Here is an 18,636-nt window from a genome sequence, read left to right as displayed (position 1 = left end):
CACCTCACAGCACCCGCACAACACCCTCCAGCCAGCATGGGACACCTCACAGCACCTGCACAACACCCTCCAGCCATTCCTCTAGGTGCCAGCTATCAGGAGTGAAACCACCACCACTGCTCAAATGATTGCACGCGCCAGCCAACTCAAGCCGCTGCGTGCCACAAACAGAATACAGCCACTGAAGGACACAACACGCTGTCAAGATTCTGGAACTTTTAGAACCTCAGATAAATATCTCTTGAACATCTCAAGCGGTGTAATAGTAATTACTTTAGGAAAATTAATCAATCTGAGATTCTGCCATCTTGATAAATTTTCCAATATCTCAAGTTTAAAATTAATAATATCACTATCTCTCATCATTAGCTGGCATTGGTTTTGTAAAGTCCCAATTTTAGTCTCTTGGTCAGTGTAATTTACTTCCAACTTCTCCACTCTGTCTTTTAATTTAGAAGACTCTGATAACACTCTAGCACAATGGGAAGTTAAGGTTTGTTTCTGGGTTCCCAAAAATACTTGTAATGAGGAAATAGCTTCCCATATAGAGTCCAGGTCAATAGTCGGTGGCTTCACCAAGGTTGGACAAGCAGTAATAAATTCTAAATCACTCAGTTTTACAGTACCTTGATATAATTCCAGACAGAGTGGGTCCTGCACTCCCCCTCCTGTCTTCATGACCGCACCGGATCGCAGCTGAGCTGGACACTCAGCCTGCAATATCTGTGCTGCAGAGCCATCTCTTTCCCCGTGGTCTGCAGGTTGGGCTGCTCGTTTCTCCTTATTCCCTGCGATGTCACGCCCAGGAAGGGAGTGTAACCCATCCGGAGCTCTTCGTTCTTCCAGAGAAAGACTGACTGCCTCAAAGGAGGATATAGAGTTCTCCGTTTGGCTCTCACCTCCAGCAAAAGACTTTTCTTCCAGTTTTGCAGTCAGACCCCACTCCATAAAGGCGTCCATGGGACCAGACAAACGTTGGGCAGACCCGGGTTCAACAGGTAATACCCAGGACTTAGCCTTCCTATTTACTATTGATAGGTAAAAATTTCTCCCGTGGCATCCTGTCGAGTGCTTCAGGCAGCCATCTTGATCAGTTTCCACCCCCTTTACAGTTGTTTTTAAGTCAATTCAAAATGTTGTTCTTACTTGGAAATACAATAGACCCCCGCAAATTCACAATTCGTGGACTCAGTCATTCGCGATATTTTCCGACTGCCTCTTCCGGTCAGAAAATACAGGGAATGACTGAGTCTGCGAATCAGCCTTCTGCACAGCCAATTTTTCCTCCTCTCCCCTCCCGGTCAGCCTTCTGCACAGTTGATGCCTCCTTCTCCCTCCCTCCCCCCCCCAGTCAGCCAATCAGCCTTCTGCAAAGTTGATTCCTCCTGCTCTTCCCCCCATCAGCCAATCAGCCTTCTGCACAGCCGATTCCTCCTCCTCCTCTCTCCCCCATCAGCCAATCAGCCTTCTGCATAGCCAATTCCTCTTCTTCTCCCCTGCCAGCCTTTTGCAAAGCCAAACCGCCTGCCAGCCTAAATATTGTTTTTTTAGCACCCGCCGCCACCCTTACAGCCTTCTCCCGCCTATGATCCGTTCCTAAACCACATTAGCAGTTTTTCTAAATTCGTGGGTGCTCTTGGAACAGAACCACCGTGAATTTCGGGGGGGGGGGGGAGGGGTGTTATTGTATTATTAAACGGGAAGAACTGATTCACCCAGAGCAGCAGAAGAAAGGAACAGGGTAGGACAACAAAAAAGAAAAGGAACCACTGGTTCTCAATAAAAAGTCTTTATATCCAAAAGAACAATTCAAGGACCCCCAACACACTGTATTTCAGTGACAATGCCTGCATAAGGAGTAGAGAGAGATGTGATGAAATGCAAAACAATGCACAGGTCAAATCAATGTTGCACTATTCACAGATCCTCAACACTCATTGGCACACATGACATTGACTAGACTTGTATATTGTCTCGTATAAAGCAACATGGAAAAGAGCCTTCTCGTATGCATGTCCCTGCCTTTGGAATTCCATACTTCGTACTCCTCCTTCCGGAAATGATTGAAACCCATTCTCTCTCATCTTCACTATGGATCCATCCAAAGTCCATTGACGAACGTCTCTAGCTAAACACTGTATCAGGCGCTAGCCTTTCTTGGATGATAAATTGAGGCGTTTGTTCAGTCTATTGGGCCGGAATGAAACTCAGAACTAAAAACTGTCTAGAGCAGTGGTTACCAACCCTGTCCTGAGGACCCCACAACCAGTAGGGTTTTCAAGATATCCCTAATGAATATGCATGAGAGAGATTTGCATACCTGTCACTTCCATTATATGCAAATCTCTCTCATGCATATTCATTAGGGATATCTTGAAAACCCCACTGGCTGGGGGGGTCCCCACGATAGGGTTGAGAACCACTGCTCTAGAGTTTACTTTAGTTTAATTTGTAATCTTTCCTGTTATTGACATTTATAAATTTAGATTATAAGGAAAAATAGAACAGTTAAACTAACAATGCAACTATAATACTCATTTTCTTGGATCTTGAGGTGGGGGAGTTTCTTTGCCTTCAATGTTTACTTTCCATGGGGTATTTTCTTCCCTCTTATATTTCTCTGTAATGTTAGTGATGTCTTCTCTTGTATGCTTAATTAGATTGTGAGCCCGTTCGGGACAGAGAGAGTAGCTCAATGCCTATATTTAGTATTGTAAACCGCTTAATACATTATATTACATTAGTGACTTTTATTTCGACATTACCTTGCGATTCAAGGCAGATTACATAAGAGGTTATCTGGACATTTCCAGAAGAGTTACAGAGTTGAACGGGTTACTTCGGGGGACTGAAGAGCTTCTTGTGGTGTTAGTTTGGTTTGATGGATTTCTTGAATATCAGGGTTTTTATTTCTTTTCTGAAAGTTTTGTAGTCTGGTGTCGTGGTCAGTAGATTGGCTAGTTGGCGGTCAAGTTTCACTGCCTGCGTGGCCAGTAGGCCATCGTACATTTTTTTTGCGTTTGACGCCTCTGATTGGGGGATGCATGAATGGTGTATGGGTTCTCCTTTGGCTGGTTGTGGTTGTTCGGATAAGGCGGTTGTTCATATGTAAGAAATCCAATCCAATCTCTCTGCATTACCACTGAAATACTGAACAGGTCTAATGGCTATACAGAAGCAGGTTTCTTTATTTCCTTCCTTCCTTCTCTTTTCCTTACTAGAAATACGAGTGGGCATCTGCCAATCGTGATGACTACAAAAAGCATTAACATGCCACCATTTCCTACACAATGAGCCCAGTAAGAATAATTTATTTATTTCCAAGTTTATTTACAATTTGGTATACTGACCATCACAAGTATCTGGCTAGTTTATAATACTAAAATTTATAAAACATTAAAAATAAAATAAGGCAAGTTATAGCCTAGACAAGGACAAAGTTTGGACATGTTGGACATAAGAGGGGGGAGGGAGGGAGATTTTTAAATTACACTTCCCCCTCCGTATTCACGGTTTCGGTTATTCACGGTTTTTTGATCGAAGGCCTCACCCCCCAAATTTACATCACAGAAATCACTGCTCCCAGGGTTGCACTTTCTTCACTGGAATAGGTCAGGTTATCTGTGGTTTTGTGCCTTTTTTTTTTTTTTAAGGAAAAACCGCGAATAACATATGAAAAGTTATTCGCGGTTTTTCACTATTCGCTGCCTTGCCGTTCCCCTATCACCGCGAATGCAAAGGGGTAAGTGTACATCAAAAATAAAAATAAGAGGGCGGGAAGAGGGGAAGGAGAATACAGGAGGAAAGGGAAGGGAGGTCAGTTCTTAAAAGAGCAGACCTCAGGTTAATCCACCACAATGAAATAAAACCAGGAGGCCACCGTATTGTTTTCTCTTAAATTGTAAATGATATGGTCAAAAGATTAACTTTGCTTCTTATTTTACCTTATCTTGGTCGATTCCGTGGTGTTCTTCCCAAGGCTTTCCCTGAACAAGCACAAAAGGGCGTAGTGAAGTAATACAGTCCAGCGCGTGTCTACAATTACCGCACGTTTATAAAAATCCTAATACAATCTTATAACTAGTAAGCATAAAGGGCTCATGTGCTAATCAGTGTGCAGTAATGTAGCTGTGCACTAGTGCAGAAACACCCACTCTCCACCCTCAGACATGCTCCTCTGTGACAAAATTCAAAATATTTTTTAGCATGTCGTTTGCATATGCAAATCAGAGAGTTACCACAGGACTCCAGAGCACATCCCACTGTAAGCCATTTTAAGCTGCAGTAAGCGTGCACTGGCACTTCAGCTTAGTAAAAGGATTGCTTTGTGAGTTGTACAGTAAATAAAAAATATATAAATATATATCAAAGTGCTATACATGAAAAAGCAATGTTACTTACCGTAACAGTTGTTATCCAGGGACAGCAGGCAGCTATTCTCACTAATGGGTGACGTGATCCAACGAAGCCCCGATGCGGACGCTTCTTTGAAGAAAACTCGAAGTTTCAAGTCGCCCGCACCGCGTATGCGCGAGTGCCTTCCCGCCCGATGCACCTGGCGTGTCTCCTCAGTTCAGCTAGTTAGCAGAGAAGCCAACCCAGGGGAGGTGGGTGGGACGTGAGAATAGCTGCCTGCTGTCCCTGGATAACAACTGTTACGGTAAGTAACATTGCTTTATCCCAGGACAAGCAGGCAGGTATTCTCACTAATGGGTGACCTCCAAGCTAACCAGAATGAGATGGTGGGAGAGTTGGCAACTTAGGAGAATAAATTTTGCAATACTTTTTGGCCAAACTGTCCATCCCGTCTGGAGAAAGTATCCAGACAATAGTGTGAAGTGAAGGTATGAACCAAGGACCAAGTGGCAGCTTTACAAATCTCCTCAATCGGAGTTGATCTGAGGAAAGCTACAGAAGCTGCCATCGCTCTGATCTTATGGGCTGTGATTTTTCCGTCAAGGGGCAATCCAGCCTGGGCATAGCAGAATGAGATGCAAGCCGCCATCCAGTTGGAGATGGTGCGCTTAGAAATAGGACGTCCCAACTTGTCCGGATCAAAGGAGATGAAAAGTTGAGGAGCAGTTCTGTGAGGCTTGGTGCATTCTAGATAGAAGGCTAAAGCACGCTTGCAGTCCAGAGTATGCAGGGCGGATTCTCCAGGGTGAGAATGTGGCTTCGGAAAGAACACTGGAAGCACAATGGATTGGTTGAGGTGAAATTCTGAGACAAATTTAGGAAGGAATTTCAGGTGCGTGCGGAGAACCACCTTGTCATGTCGGGCAGAAGCGAGGCCAATGAGAAACACCACTTTCCTGTGATTTACGATGCCCAGGACTTCGATTACCGGAAGAGGGATTCCAGGCCTCTTCGAACGGAGGCGTGATGGGTTCTAAAGGGGGCATATCACTAAAGGAGGCCCGCCTCGAGGGACCGGCCACCATACGTCGCTCCTCCTCGCCAAGCAGTGATGTCGACCGGCAAGGAGGAGGGGGCGGTCCGCCCCCCGGGATCGGAACCGGGAGGTCACCCTGGATGGTGGCAATCAATTTGGGCCCCATGGTTTGCATGAGCTCGACAAATTGAGCCTCCAAAAGGGACCGCAACGAAGCCGATATGGAGGGATCCGCTCCGAAAGGGGGTCCTCCAGCAAGGTCTTCGCGCTCCTTCGTGGCCGAGTGCTTTTGCTTTGAAGCTTTCGGCACCTTGATAACCACGGGTGGGATTGTGGAAGGCGGTACCTGAACTGGAGAGACGGAAGGCACCAGCGCCGAAGACGGGGTCGTAACCGGGACAAATGAAACCAGTTTCAGGAGACCCGGAGCAGCAGGAGCGGTGGCGGGCTTCGCATGTGAGGGTGAAGCACCAACCGAAGTCGAAGTGGAAGGGTCTGGCACAGCTTCCATCTTGAACATCGACTCCCACAAAAAACAGCAACGCTTAAACGCCCGTGCTGTGAGTGTTGAACAAGGCCGGCACGATTTCGGGAAATGTTCTGGACCAAGATACTGCAGGCAGCGTCAATGCGGGTCCGTCAGCGAAATCGCGCGCTGGCACTTGCTACACTTTTTAAAACCGGTGATTGGCCGGGACATAGGCCGAAAAAGCTCCGCCGTGAGATTGAAGGAGCGGGGCCTGAGCCACGCGGCCAACCCGGCCGAATCGCCGGAAGAATTTTTTTTTTTTTTTTTTTGAAAAAGAAATAAAACACACGATAAGAGTAAAAGAAACTCAAAACCGCGGCTATGGAAGGCAAAAGAACGGGAGTTCAGTCAGCGCAGAAATCGAAGTAAGACTTCTCAGCTCTGCGGAAAGAAAAGAACTGAGGAGACACGCCCGGACCATCGGGCGGGAAGGCACTGGCGCATGTGCGGTGCGGGCATCTCGAAACTTCTGAGTTTCTTCAAGCAAGACATGCTTGTGAGACGTCCGTATCAGGGATCTGTCGGATGACATCACCCACTAGTGAGAATACCTGCCTGCTTGTCCTGGGATAAAAATTAATATATGGTGAGTGCAAAGATTGTGTAGTAGTTGTCGAGCGCAGTGGCATAGTAATGGTAGGAGGTGCCCCCCCCCAATGCCCTCCTCTCCACTCCCCCCCACTTGCGCTCTCCCTTCCCCCCCTCGTACCTCTAAATCTTCTCCAGCATGCTCCTTGCCCCAGCTTTGGATTTCCCTCCGACGTCACTTCCTGGCCACTTGACCCAGAAGTGATTCCGAGGGGAGCCAGGCTGACACAAAAGCAACAGGCAGGAGAAGTTGCTTGCGCTAGCGAAGATCTACAGAGGTACTGGGGGGAGAAGGATGGCGCGAGCGTGGCAGAGAGGTTCCGGCGCCCCCACAGACACGGCGCCGGAACCTCTCTGACAGTCCGTCCGATCCCTTACTACGCCACTTGTCGAGGGCATTCCCAGTATGTTCTCTCACAGTTAACACACAGAAAGGTTCTTTACTACATTTTCAGTGTATTTACAGTTAGCACAATAAGTACAATGTGTTAACTGCAATGAACAATCCACTCCATCCCAGAGAGGCTCTGCAGCTAATTCATATAACTGCTTAGCACACTTTAGTGAAAGCACCCTATAAAACTTTTTATAAGACAGCTCTGCTCTGAGGCAGAAAATTCCACAAAGTACAGATTAATTATGAAAATATATGACAGGGGGTTTCCAAATAACCACCAGAAAACTAGTAAGAAAATTTGTGTGCTGAGAATAAAGGATTGGAAGAGGTAATAAGGACTTAAAATATGAGGAAATGAAAATGAATGAGCCTATTTAGAGAATTAAGAATGTTAATTGTAATCCTATAAGAACTGAAAGCCCTTTGATGGGTTGCCTTTACAGAACTGAACTTGAGAACAAAACATTGTTTAAATGGTGGGGTTTTTTTTTTTCTCAAGATCATTCTACGTATTAAAGGCCTGTGAAAAATAATAGTTTTTTTTAAATTGAGCTTTAAAAGTTGAAAAATAACTTTCCGTACAAAGGTATAAGAGAAGGGCATTCCGAAGAGTAGGAGCCATTACTGAAAAGGCAGAGTTTCTGTGAACATCCCAAAATAACTGCCCTCAGATGGCGCTGCTGTGGCCTGCCCACCTTGCTACTGGTTAATACATGACTGCTGCTTATTCCTCTGGTTAAAGTGCAGTACACAAGATGAAAAGGCACAGGCAGCTTCCTTCATACCCTGTGTTTCCCCAAAAATAAGACCTATCCCGAAAATAAGCCCTAGAATGATATTTAAAGATGCTCCTAATATAAGCCGTACTCCAAAAATCGACCCCCCCCCCCCCCTAAAGCCCCCCTCACTCCCAAACTCCATCCCTGACACTAGTGCTGCCTGATTTGCTGAAAAAATTGGACTCATCGATTCAGCAACCACCACCCCTGCTGCTTTAGAAGGCCTCAGAATGGAGGAATGTCAGGCTCACAGTGGGAGGGTCGGCGGGGCTCTGCTGCACAGGGGAGGGAGGGAGGGATAGAAAGATGCTGCACAAGGTAATAGGTGAGAGGGGAGGAAAGATGCTGCACATTGGGAGGGGGGAGGGAGAAAGAAAGAGGACGAAATGGGGTGAAGGAGAGGAAGGGAGAGATGATTGTTGTACATGAAAAAAATAAGACATCCCCCCCAAAATAAGTCCTAATACGTTTTTTGGACCCAAAATTAATATGACACTGTCTTATTTTCGGGGAAACATGGTATTTGCCTTCCCACCATCATGAGAAACGAGATTTGAACCCTAGCTTTCTCGGTTTTTAGCCCATTGCTCTGTCCACTAGCTGCCTCTTCAAGAACACTTTGCAGATAATGAGTTGGTTAGTGATTAGGCGATAAAATCTCCATGTGATTCTCTCGTGTACAAACAGCTATTGCAATCCAAACTTGACATAAATATGTGCTCATTCGGCAGATCTTTATCTGCCATATTCTCAAGGACAGCAACCACCATCCTCTCCTCAAAAAGAAAGACCCCAACAAAACCCCAAACTGGAAGCTCATAATGAATCCTGACTAGGGCAGTCCTGCACAATTTGATAACTGCAGTTTGCTGAGGGCAGCCCGTGTTCAATGAAGTTTTCTTGACTGCCTCTTCGGTCATAACTAAAATTGTGGGCACAGACAAGAGACAAAAAAGGCAAGAGAGATCTCCTAAAACTATCAGCTTTATTTTTTAAAATGTCCCCAATAACTAATAGTGTCGCACATTAAAACACGATTTCACAGAACAGCAGTAAGCTGGAATTAGTGGGCATTTACCAGGGATCTGGTATTACTCCTTTACCTCATTATCCTCTGTTCCTCCTTCATCTGCTCCCGAACCAGTCGTAGTTCTTTCATCAGGTCGGGATCGGTGCCATTCACCCAAGTGTACACCACATCGATGGGCATGGGCAGACACAGCCTGTGGTGAAGCCAGAAGAAAAAAAGCTGTCACCTTGACCGGCACAGTAAACATTCATTCACGTACACTACACCCTTGCACCTTTGTGTGTCAGATGAAAGGGATACTAAGCACTCCATTTACAAGGGCACCTTCTAAACAAATGCATAAAAAAACCCTGTGGTAAGTTACTGTAGACCCCAGGAATTCCCAATGTGCATTTTCCACTTAAAACAGTTAAAGCAGCTTTGTAAATAGGGGGTGAATTTGTTAACTACCTTTGGCAGATTTTCATGGCTGATTCAGGCAGGTTCAGCACGGTTCATAGACAAAACCGCCGAAGACAAAGGCGCGCGCCGACAACTGAGTGCAAGACGGAAGCGCGTGCTGAAGAAATAGAGTGTTTTTAGGGGCTCCGAAGGGGGGTTTTGTTGGGGAACCCCCCCCCCCACTTTACTTAATACAGATCGCAGCGGTGTTGTTGGGGGCTTTAGGGGCTTGTACTAGAAGCTTAACTGTTTCCCTGTTTTTTAGGGAAAAAGTGAAGTTTTCAGTAAAATGTGGGGGTTACAACCCCCCACAACGCGGCGCGATCTGTATAAAGTAAAGTGGGGGGGTTCCCCCCCCCACCCTCCGTCAGAGCCCTTTAAAACAGTCATATTCTTTGGCGCACGCCTCTGCGTTGCGCTCAGTTGTTTATACACTACTTATATCCTGTGGTTTTACATTCACGTACTTTATCATATTTCCTTGTCTGTCCCGATGGGCTCAAACTATCTAGTGTACCTGGGGCAATGGGGGGGGGGGGATTAAGTGACTTGCAACTCCTATAACTTTATCACTTATATTCAAGAAATAATTTACTTATGCCACAATTTCATTGAAAGTTTCATGCTCATCAATTATGAATGAGGGGAGAACCTCGGAACCCCGTGCGTAATAATGTCAATTACTGCACTAGAACATAAGAAAGGGAAAAGGTCTCTGTCTGAGCAAGCGTGTGAATCAGCACGCTGCTATGCTGTCCGGAGCCCTGACGCAGCTTGTCTAGCGAAACGGCAGCTAGCCTAATTTCCGTCGGCTAGGACTGGCAGAGACAAAACACATTTTCAATACCATTGAACATTCTACCTACAAGCTAAGTAGTTTTGACTTTTCGGACACCATTTTGACACATTTACTGTAGGAGGGGGGTCAAGAGCCGGTGAAGATCTTTTCCCTTTCTAGTGCAGTAATTGACATTATTACGCACGGGGTTCTGAGGCTCTCCCCTCATTCATAATTGAAGTGCATGAAACTTTCAATGAAATTGTGGCATAAGTAAATTATTTCTTGAATATAACTGAGAAAGTTATAGGAGTTGGATTTGATTTTCTTTCTCATTTCTGTATAGAAGATTTTTGGGGATTAAGTGACTTGCCCAGGGTCACAAGGAGCAGCGAGGGATTTGAATTCTCAACCTCAAGGTGCTGAGGCTGTAGCTCAGGGATCTCAAAGTCCCTCCTTGAGGGCCGCAATCCAGTCAGGATTTCCCCAATGAATATGCATGAGATCTATGTGCATGCACTGCTTTCAATGCATATTCATTGGGGAAATCCTGAAAACCCGACTTGGTTGCGGCCCTCAAGGAGGGACTTTGAGACCCCTGGATTAGAGTGTCTATGTCAGGGATGGGCAACTCCGGTCCTCGAGGGCCAGAATCCAGTCGGGTTTTCAGGATTTCCCCAATGAATATACATGAGATCTATGTGCATGCACTGCTTTCAATGCATATTCATTGGGGAAATCCTGAAAACCCGACTGGATTACGGCCCTCGAGGAGGGACTTTGAGATCCTCTGCGTCACACATTCCCTCAATTCTTGTCTATTTCCACAAGCTTAGCCTTTAAACAGCCTTCCCTTCCACCCGCCTTTCTTTCACACCTATTTCATTTTCAACAAAAAGGATGGTCATGTGCGCTTGAGAATGAAATGGTCTAGCTACAAACCAGAGATTCCCAAGCTCAGTCCTAGAGAGCCATATTCCTTTCAGGTTTTCGGAATCGCCACAATGAATATGCATGAGATCTATTTGCATACAATGGAGGCAGTACATGCAAATTTCTCTCATACACATTCCGTGGCCAGCAAGTCAGATGCTGGGGCCTAGTGCCGTAGCACTAGTGCAGGCTGAGGTAGTGATATCAGCCCAAAACACTGTTGAAATATTTGAAAGTTTGAACCATTAATCAGCTGGAGAGCCAGCTTTGAAAAGCCTGAATTATGATTTTTTGGAACTTTATTGGCTAGCACTAATCCAGAGACTGATTGGAATTACAGTTTGTTTGCTTTGGACTACACTTTATATTGTTGATCATCCTGACAACACTGATTTTCTTTCCTCCAATGTGGAACTGTTGACCTTTAGGCAAGCAGGCTGGTTTGAATGTTTTCTTTTGTGAATAAACCCAGACCTTGCGTGATGCAATATACTTACCTGGTGTTGTGTTCTCTTTTGGTGACCTTTTTTCTTTCCTTGTGCAGCCTGTAGCGGCTCACAAGAGTTTTCTTTTGTTACTGGTGCCCAAGGACCCATTGCCCTGAGGCTGCCGGTGACAATACTTGAATATAAGTTGATCCAAATATAAGTCGAGACCCCCATTTTTCACCAAAAAGGAGGGGGGGGGGGGGGGGAAAAATGGTTGACTCGAATATAAGTTGAGCAGCTTAATATTCAAGTGCCCTGCCCTGCCAGGATCTTTACTCAGCCCCTTTCCCTGCCAAGTTCTGCACCCAGCCCCCTTCTCTCCCTGCCTGCACTCTGTGAACCAGGCCCCCCTCCCTGCCAGGCTCTGAACACTGTCCCACCTTCCTTCTTTGTACCCTCTTCTCCGTAAAAAGAGCCAGCCTCATCAGTAATGTCACAATGGCTTGATTGTCCCGTACTCCCTTCTGCCTTGTAACCCAGCCAGCAGATTAACCCTTTACCTTAACTTAAACCACCTAGTGGTAGGGTGGGACAGGAGGGATCCCTCCTGTCTCCTGCCCCAGCTGACACTAATAATTACCACCCTCTCTCCTTCCCTCCCTCGTTTACCTGTTCCCTGGTGGTCCAGCGTGTATCCCGCGCTGAAATCCTCCTTTGTTAAGGTAGTAGCCAGCAGTGCACCCAGGCCAGCACGCAGGAGTGAGCTTTTCATGCTGCCGGCCGGCCCTGCACCACTCCTTGATAGGCTGCCATGAGAACCACGAATCCCGCGAAAACTTGCAGCAGCCTATCAAGGAGCGGTGCAGGGCCAGCCGGCAGCACAAAAATCTTGCTCTTGCATGCCAGCCCAGGTGCACCGCTGGCTACTACCTTTACAAAGGAGGATTTCATCGCGGGATACACGCTGGACCACCAGGGTACAGGTATGCGAGGGAGGGTGGTAATTATTAGTGTCGGCTGGGGCAGAAGACGGGAGGGATCCCTCCTATCTCGGCCTAAGGCAGGCCTGCAGGAAGTTCGGGAGGATTTCGGGTGGTCACTAGGGGATGACTCGAATATAAACTGGGACCCCCATTTTTGGGCCCAAAATTCCCAGTTTATATTCGAGTATATACGGTACCCACTTGTTGCTACCTTTCAGGTTTTTAAGCTGGGTAGAGAAAGTCCTGGAGTTCAAGAAGGAAAGAAGGTACACTAGAAACCGTGGGGGTGGGGGGAGCCTTCTAGGTTAAGATACGGTGACACTGTGGGACAAACGTCACTCACACACCAACTAAGCCGCAGAGCACTGCCTCAGTGTACACAGTTTTTTCTGCCAACTTACACTTTATTAATGCAGCAGTCAGAAGTAATTTGCACGCTCGATTGGGACCTAATCCTTTTCACTCGTTGCTAACTAAATCAAAGTGCCAAAGTTTTGTACCAAGCTCACTTTAGAAGCTATGAAATCAGCCATCAGCGCATGACCCAACTAAAGTAATTTCTCTCTCTTCCTTTGGTTAACAATCTGTCATCATCACACTGCATCCAGATACAATCGATGACAAAATATAACCCCATTCTGGTCATATGCTATCAGCAGGAACCTTTCTCCTTACGTTCAGAAAATGATCTTATCAGGCCCCAGCATAAGCTGCTCATGTGCACTGGGTTTACTATAATCTTTGCTTCTGGAACTGTGCACAGTATTAAAAAAAAACACATTGGGCTAGATTCTCAAAATTCAGCGTAAAAAAACAATGAGCCACTGTTGCAGCCGTTATAATACTGATTTTTAAAAAGCAAGTCATTTGCCAAAAAACGCTCATGCAAATGAGGTTGGCGGAGGAGTAACAAAAATTTGCTAAGTTTGCATGTGCCCATCACTGGTGATATCGATAGGCACTTGTGCAGAATAAACGCAAAAAAAAAAAAACTCAAGCCGTCGCAACAAGTAAGCCTCCACCAGACAGCAGGAGAGATGCCCACTACTCCTGCTGCCACCCAACACCACCCCTTCCCCCACAGTGCGAGAGGTGCCCAATCTCTCCCGCTGCCAAGAACTCCACCAACCCCCCTCGGCAGCAGAAGAGATGCCCACACTCTCCTTCTGCCACGCAACACCACCTTCCCATGCCTCCGAAGACCCCTGTCCTCTCCCCCCTTCACTTGGTTAGATGGCTGGCCGGAGGGATGCCTACTCCCTCTGGCCAGCTGGCCCGCCTCGTCAAAATAGTGGGCCTTCTCCCCAGTGCATCCTGGGCCTGAGGGACTGATTGGCCCAGGTTGTTTAAGGCCTTTCCTATGGGTGGGGCCTTATGCATCTAGGCCAATCAGAGCCTTAGGCCCCTCCCCGGCTGCACCAGGGAGGAGACTAAGACAGATTGGCCAAGATGCATAAGGTCCCACCCATAGGAGGAGCCTTAAACAATCTGGGCCAATCAGAGCCTTAGGTCCCTTCTCAAGCTGGCCAGAGGGAGTAGGCATCCCTCCAGCCAGCCATCTGAAAATAAGGTAAGGGGGATCATCGGAGGCACGGGGAAGGGGTTGCATGGCGTGGGAGAGTGTGGGCAACTCTCTCGCTTCCAAGGGGAGTTGGGGGGTGCTGGGTGGGTGGCATCTTTGGGCCAGTCACTGATTTTTGTCGCCAAAAGCTGACACCGCTTTTGGAGAATGGCTCGGCGATTTTTAAGAATCCTCCGGAATGCTCATTTCAATACTGAAGAGCCCATTTGCATGGCAGTGTCGGAGACTGCTAGAAAGCTCACTAAAGACCAAGATAAGCCATTTTGATAATCCGCTGATAAAATGCATGCAGGCTTAAACTGTTAGAAACTAGTTTAGCGACGGCATTAAAAGTTTTGAGAATCTGGCCCACTGTGTGCATTTAAAAAAAAAATATTTCCATCAAAGTAAAAAATGCTTTCATCAACCCATTAAAGCACAAAACCAAGGGACAGTGAAAGTCAACAAAGGTCTCTGCCAAAAACTCCTAAAACGAGCTCACCGAGACTGGAAGGACTTGCCAGCAATATTATCTCTGTAGGAGTCAAAGAGGACATGATACTGATCTCGGCTCCACTCCAAGACAACCTGCAAAAGAAGGAAAACATAAAAATCAAGAGCCCACCTGGCATCATTCCTTAATTTTTTAAAAAGGCAGATTTTATTCTGCATTATGAAAGCAAAAGATTGGCAGAGGACTAGCCTACTGATTAATGGAGCAGGCTTTGACCCTGATGAACTGGGTTCAATTACCACTGCAGCTCCTTGTGACCTTGGGCAAATCACTTAACCCTCAGTTGACCCCGGATACAAAAACTTAGGGGTCCTAGCCAACTAAGCACGCGCTAACGCGTCCATTATATTCTATGGACCCGTTAGTGCGCGCTAAATCTTAGTAAAACAGGGGGTTAGTGAGCCCACTAAGGACAGAGAAAGTACCTGCATGTTATGTATATAGCACTACGCATGTCTACTAGCACTAAAGAAATTATTAGTAATAATTTGTCGGTGACATTTTAGGACACGTCAAATTGAACTGATTCAAAATACCGCGATTAAACTAAGCTATAAAGTAGAGAATGACACGGGAAAAAATCTGTCCCCGTCACCGCCCCGTCCCCGGCCCACCATCCTCTGCACCACCGCCGTTCCCTTCACCGCCCCGTCACCGCCATATACTGGTTATAACTGATATGATGTGTGTGTCTATCTATAAAAATAAAACCCTAGAGCGCGCATGCGCTCTTGAAATTTTATGATTCCTGGAGCCATGAGATGTGCTTCTGTGGCAGTATTCTACTTGACACCTCACGGTGTTGCTTTGCTTTGCTTAGAATCTATTCTCGGATTTTGAATAGGGTTGTAATAGCCCCTTTGGTTGACCACTGGCTAGCTCATAACCATAAGGTTGAAGATATGAGATGGCGTGTCATCGAGAAGGTTGTTGGGAGGGATGGCGGTTAAGCTTAATGAACGTGAACAGAGACACATCTTTTTTCTTAATACAGTAGAGCCTTACGGGCTTAATTGAGAGTTGGAATGGTCTTCATTGATTTGACAGGTCCTGACCAATAGGGCTTATGGGGAGGAACTATAGATCTGAATGGGAGGTTACTATATAAACGCCGGGGCACACGCCGACGCCATCTTGCTCTTTTGCAAAATAGGCAGAGTCGGATGACATAGGCGACCCAGTAAGAAATTCGATTTTAAGGTTGGGCGGTTATTATCCACAAAATTTAACGGGTGGGATGATGTTATAAAATATACACTAACGTCGCTTTCCTGTTATTGTTTAGGGGGACCCTTGATACAGCACAGATGATGTGAAACATGTCGGGTCATGTTCCCAGGGTTCAGCTGGCATAAGATAAGTGCACAGAATCTATTTACTTACTACTTGCAAGGCACACTATTTATACTAATTTATTTATTTAAATACATTATTTATGAAAAATTACTAACAAAAAAGAAAAAATGGAAGAATGAAATCGCCAGTGATGATTTGCACCACGTAATTTCTTCCCGCAGTAATAAGACAATACAGCGGTGGATTGGTGGGGCTGAGGCTTTTTCATTTACTTATTCACGAGTTTGGGAAGTTACAATTTATATCCAGTATTTTTCACTTGCTTTACTACTAACTACAGATATACTGTATACTGGAATAAAGACTATATAAAATATGCCATATTTTAGGTTGCTTAGAAGAACGGCAGGAGGGTGTGCAGCGGCTGTTATAAGGTAAAAACTAACCATGCTGATAAAAAAAAAAAATAGTACTGCTCAGGGAAGTGGAGGGAGAGAGGGAAAGGGGGCTGCTTTGGAGGGAGGGGTGTGCTGGCAGGCAGACAGACAGAAGGGGGCCAGAAGAGACACAGAAATACGGGCAGGGGGCCAGGCAAAGAGACAGACAAAAAGAAAGACAGGGGGTCAGGCAGAAAGACAGAGACAGACCGAAAGAAAAACAGAGAGCTAGGCAGAGAGACAAACAGAAAGAAAAACAGGGAGCCAGGGAGAGAGACAGGGGGCCAGGCAAAGAGACAGACAGAAATAAAGACAGGGTGCCAGGCAGAAAGGACAGACAAACAAAAACTGGGGGCCAGGGAGAGAGACAGGGGGCCAGGCAGAGAGACAGACAGAAATAAAGACAGACAGAAATAAAGACAGGGAGCCAGGCAGAGAGACAGACAAACAAAAACTGGGAGCCAGGGAGAGAGACAGGGCCATTTGGGCTCCTGTTTAGGATAGTGTGTCCCATGGAGCCCGAAGTGCCTTGTTGAATTTTTGCTTTTTTTGGCATTTTGACACTGGAGTGCTGGGGAGGGTGGGTTGGTTTTTGACTTGTCTTGCTGAGTTCTTTAGTCTCCGTGCAGAAACCCCGCGGATGACTATCTTATCTTTAGTTTTGTATAGATTATGTACGTGTTCAGACTGTAGCATTTTCTTTGTATGTAACTTTGTGAAAAAAAAAAAAACACAAAACAAACAAAAAACCTTTCACATTGAGAGATGTTAAAAGCCTTAAGCAATGCAGGAAGACACAGATTTTATACTCAAACACTCTCCTTCATGCCAATAATCATGATGAAAAATATACTTATCCGAGACACGTTGAACACCAGCTGCTGGAAGACAGGAGCCGGCACATCCTGAAACAGCCGTTTCCGGCAAAACACTGGGCACTGCGTCAATGTGACACTTGCTCTACATACCTACTATCAGTGGAATAAGTCTATTTTTCATCATGATTATTTGAATAAAGAATGAGTATAAAATCTGTGTCTTCCCTGCATTGCTTAAGGCTTTAACATCTCCCAATGTGAAAGGTTTTTTTATGCCAATGATGAGATTCACCCCTGGTAAATTTTCCCATATTTTTTTCACTCAACAAGGTGTGGTGTGTGTGGGGGGGAGGGGCTCTGAGGCTTTTTCCTTTACATTGGTTTGGCTAAGATGTTTTTGAAGCCCTTGCACCGACAGGGATTTTGATATTCACTTTCACTTCGTCCTCTTTTTCCAGTAGAAGGGTATTGTATTTTGTATTATATTGTCCTTCTACACTTGTGTTTGTTGATCAAACATTGTATAGTAGACTGTATGCATTTGTTGCGGATCAAGGGAGATACGTAGGAACACTTAAGCTTGCCCAAGGCATGGGCATGGGCTTGCCCGGAAGTGGTCTTGGGCGAGTCTAAGGGTCCCTACACATCTCCCTAAAACCGCAACAGACGCTTGAATTTAGACCTGCAAAATGCTGACCTACATTTCAATTGGGAAAAGTAGACGCATTTGGCTGAGCTGATCACAACACGGGAATCCCCAATCGGCTGAGCCGGCAGAACTCCTCAGATCCTCGGCTTCGGGGAGTCTTGCCAGCTCAGCTGGAGGGAAAATACCCCTGCCACGATCAGCTGAGCCGGTTGCGGCAGGAGAGCCCCCCCCTCCCCGACACCCATTCGTGGCCTTTGGTATATAGCCAATTGGAGTTTTAGGCTCCTCCCAGGGCATCACAGGACACAAGGGGAAGGAGGCCTAAGGCACTGATTGGCCCAGGTACCTAAGGTCCATCCCATGGGCCTTAGGTACCCAAGCCAGTCAGGATCTTAGGCCCCTCCCCATTGCATTCCAGGATGCACAAGAAGGGAAGGGCCCACCATTTTGGACAAGGCGGGCCTGACAACAAGAAGGACTGGGCGTTCCTTTTGCCAGTCTTCTTCTAAAAGTATGGGGGATTTCAGTGTTGGAGTGGGGTGGTGGGGTGTCGGGGGATTGAGGGAGCCCAGCAGCAGGAGGGAGTAGGCATCCTTCATGCCAAACGTGGATGTTGGGGGGGGTGTCAGGGGATCGAGGAATACTAGACAGGAGGGAGTGAGGAGGGCTGGGTGCTGAGCCTGGCAGGGGAGTGAGGGAGGGGGCGCTGGGTGCAGACAGGGCACTTGAATATTAAGCCCCCATCTTATATTAGAGTCACCCATTTTTCCTCCTTTTTGAGAAAAATGGGGGTCTCAAGTTATATTCGAGTATATACGGTATGTCCATCCTATCATTCTCTCTGCAAGAAACTCCCCAACCCTATATGTCCTGTATGACTGTCCATATTAGATTGTAAGCTCTTCTGAGCAGGGACAGTTAAATGTACAAAGCTGTGTATACCTTTCAGCGCTGTAGGAATTATACATAGTAGTAGTAGAAAATGCCACAAACATCCTGGGAAGCAAGCAGCCTACTGGTTATAGCAGTGTGCTAAGAACCAGAGAAATATAGGTCCAAATCCCAGTTCCTCCAACACACTTA

General features: G+C 46.2%; 1 protein-coding gene across 5 annotated transcripts in view; it reads right to left on the bottom strand.

Moving 5' to 3' along the window:
* Nucleotides 1-18,636, bottom strand: part of GNPTAB (N-acetylglucosamine-1-phosphate transferase subunits alpha and beta) — a 145,446-nt gene that overhangs the window by 120,755 nt on the left and 6,055 nt on the right. For all 5 annotated transcript variants that reach the window (XR_004540199.1, XR_004540200.1, XR_004540201.1 and 2 more), the window contains exons 2-4: nucleotides 14,342-14,427; nucleotides 8,789-8,908; nucleotides 3,945-3,986 (exon numbers count right to left, since the gene is read on the bottom strand). Coding sequence is in view for 2 of the 5 variants with exons in the window: in XM_033953309.1 (XP_033809200.1) it covers nucleotides 3,945-3,986; nucleotides 8,789-8,908; nucleotides 14,342-14,427 (248 nt within the window). In the remaining 3 variants the exon portion in view is untranslated. The remainder of the gene's footprint in view (nucleotides 1-3,944; nucleotides 3,987-8,788; nucleotides 8,909-14,341; nucleotides 14,428-18,636) is intronic.

The sequence above is a fragment of the Geotrypetes seraphini genome, chromosome 7 (genome assembly GCF_902459505.1).
Source record: "Geotrypetes seraphini chromosome 7, aGeoSer1.1, whole genome shotgun sequence".
In the NCBI taxonomy this organism is placed as follows: domain Eukaryota; kingdom Metazoa; phylum Chordata; class Amphibia; order Gymnophiona; family Dermophiidae; genus Geotrypetes; species Geotrypetes seraphini.
Note: the sequence above shows the minus strand (reverse complement) of the source record. Positions and strands in the feature narration are given on the sequence as shown.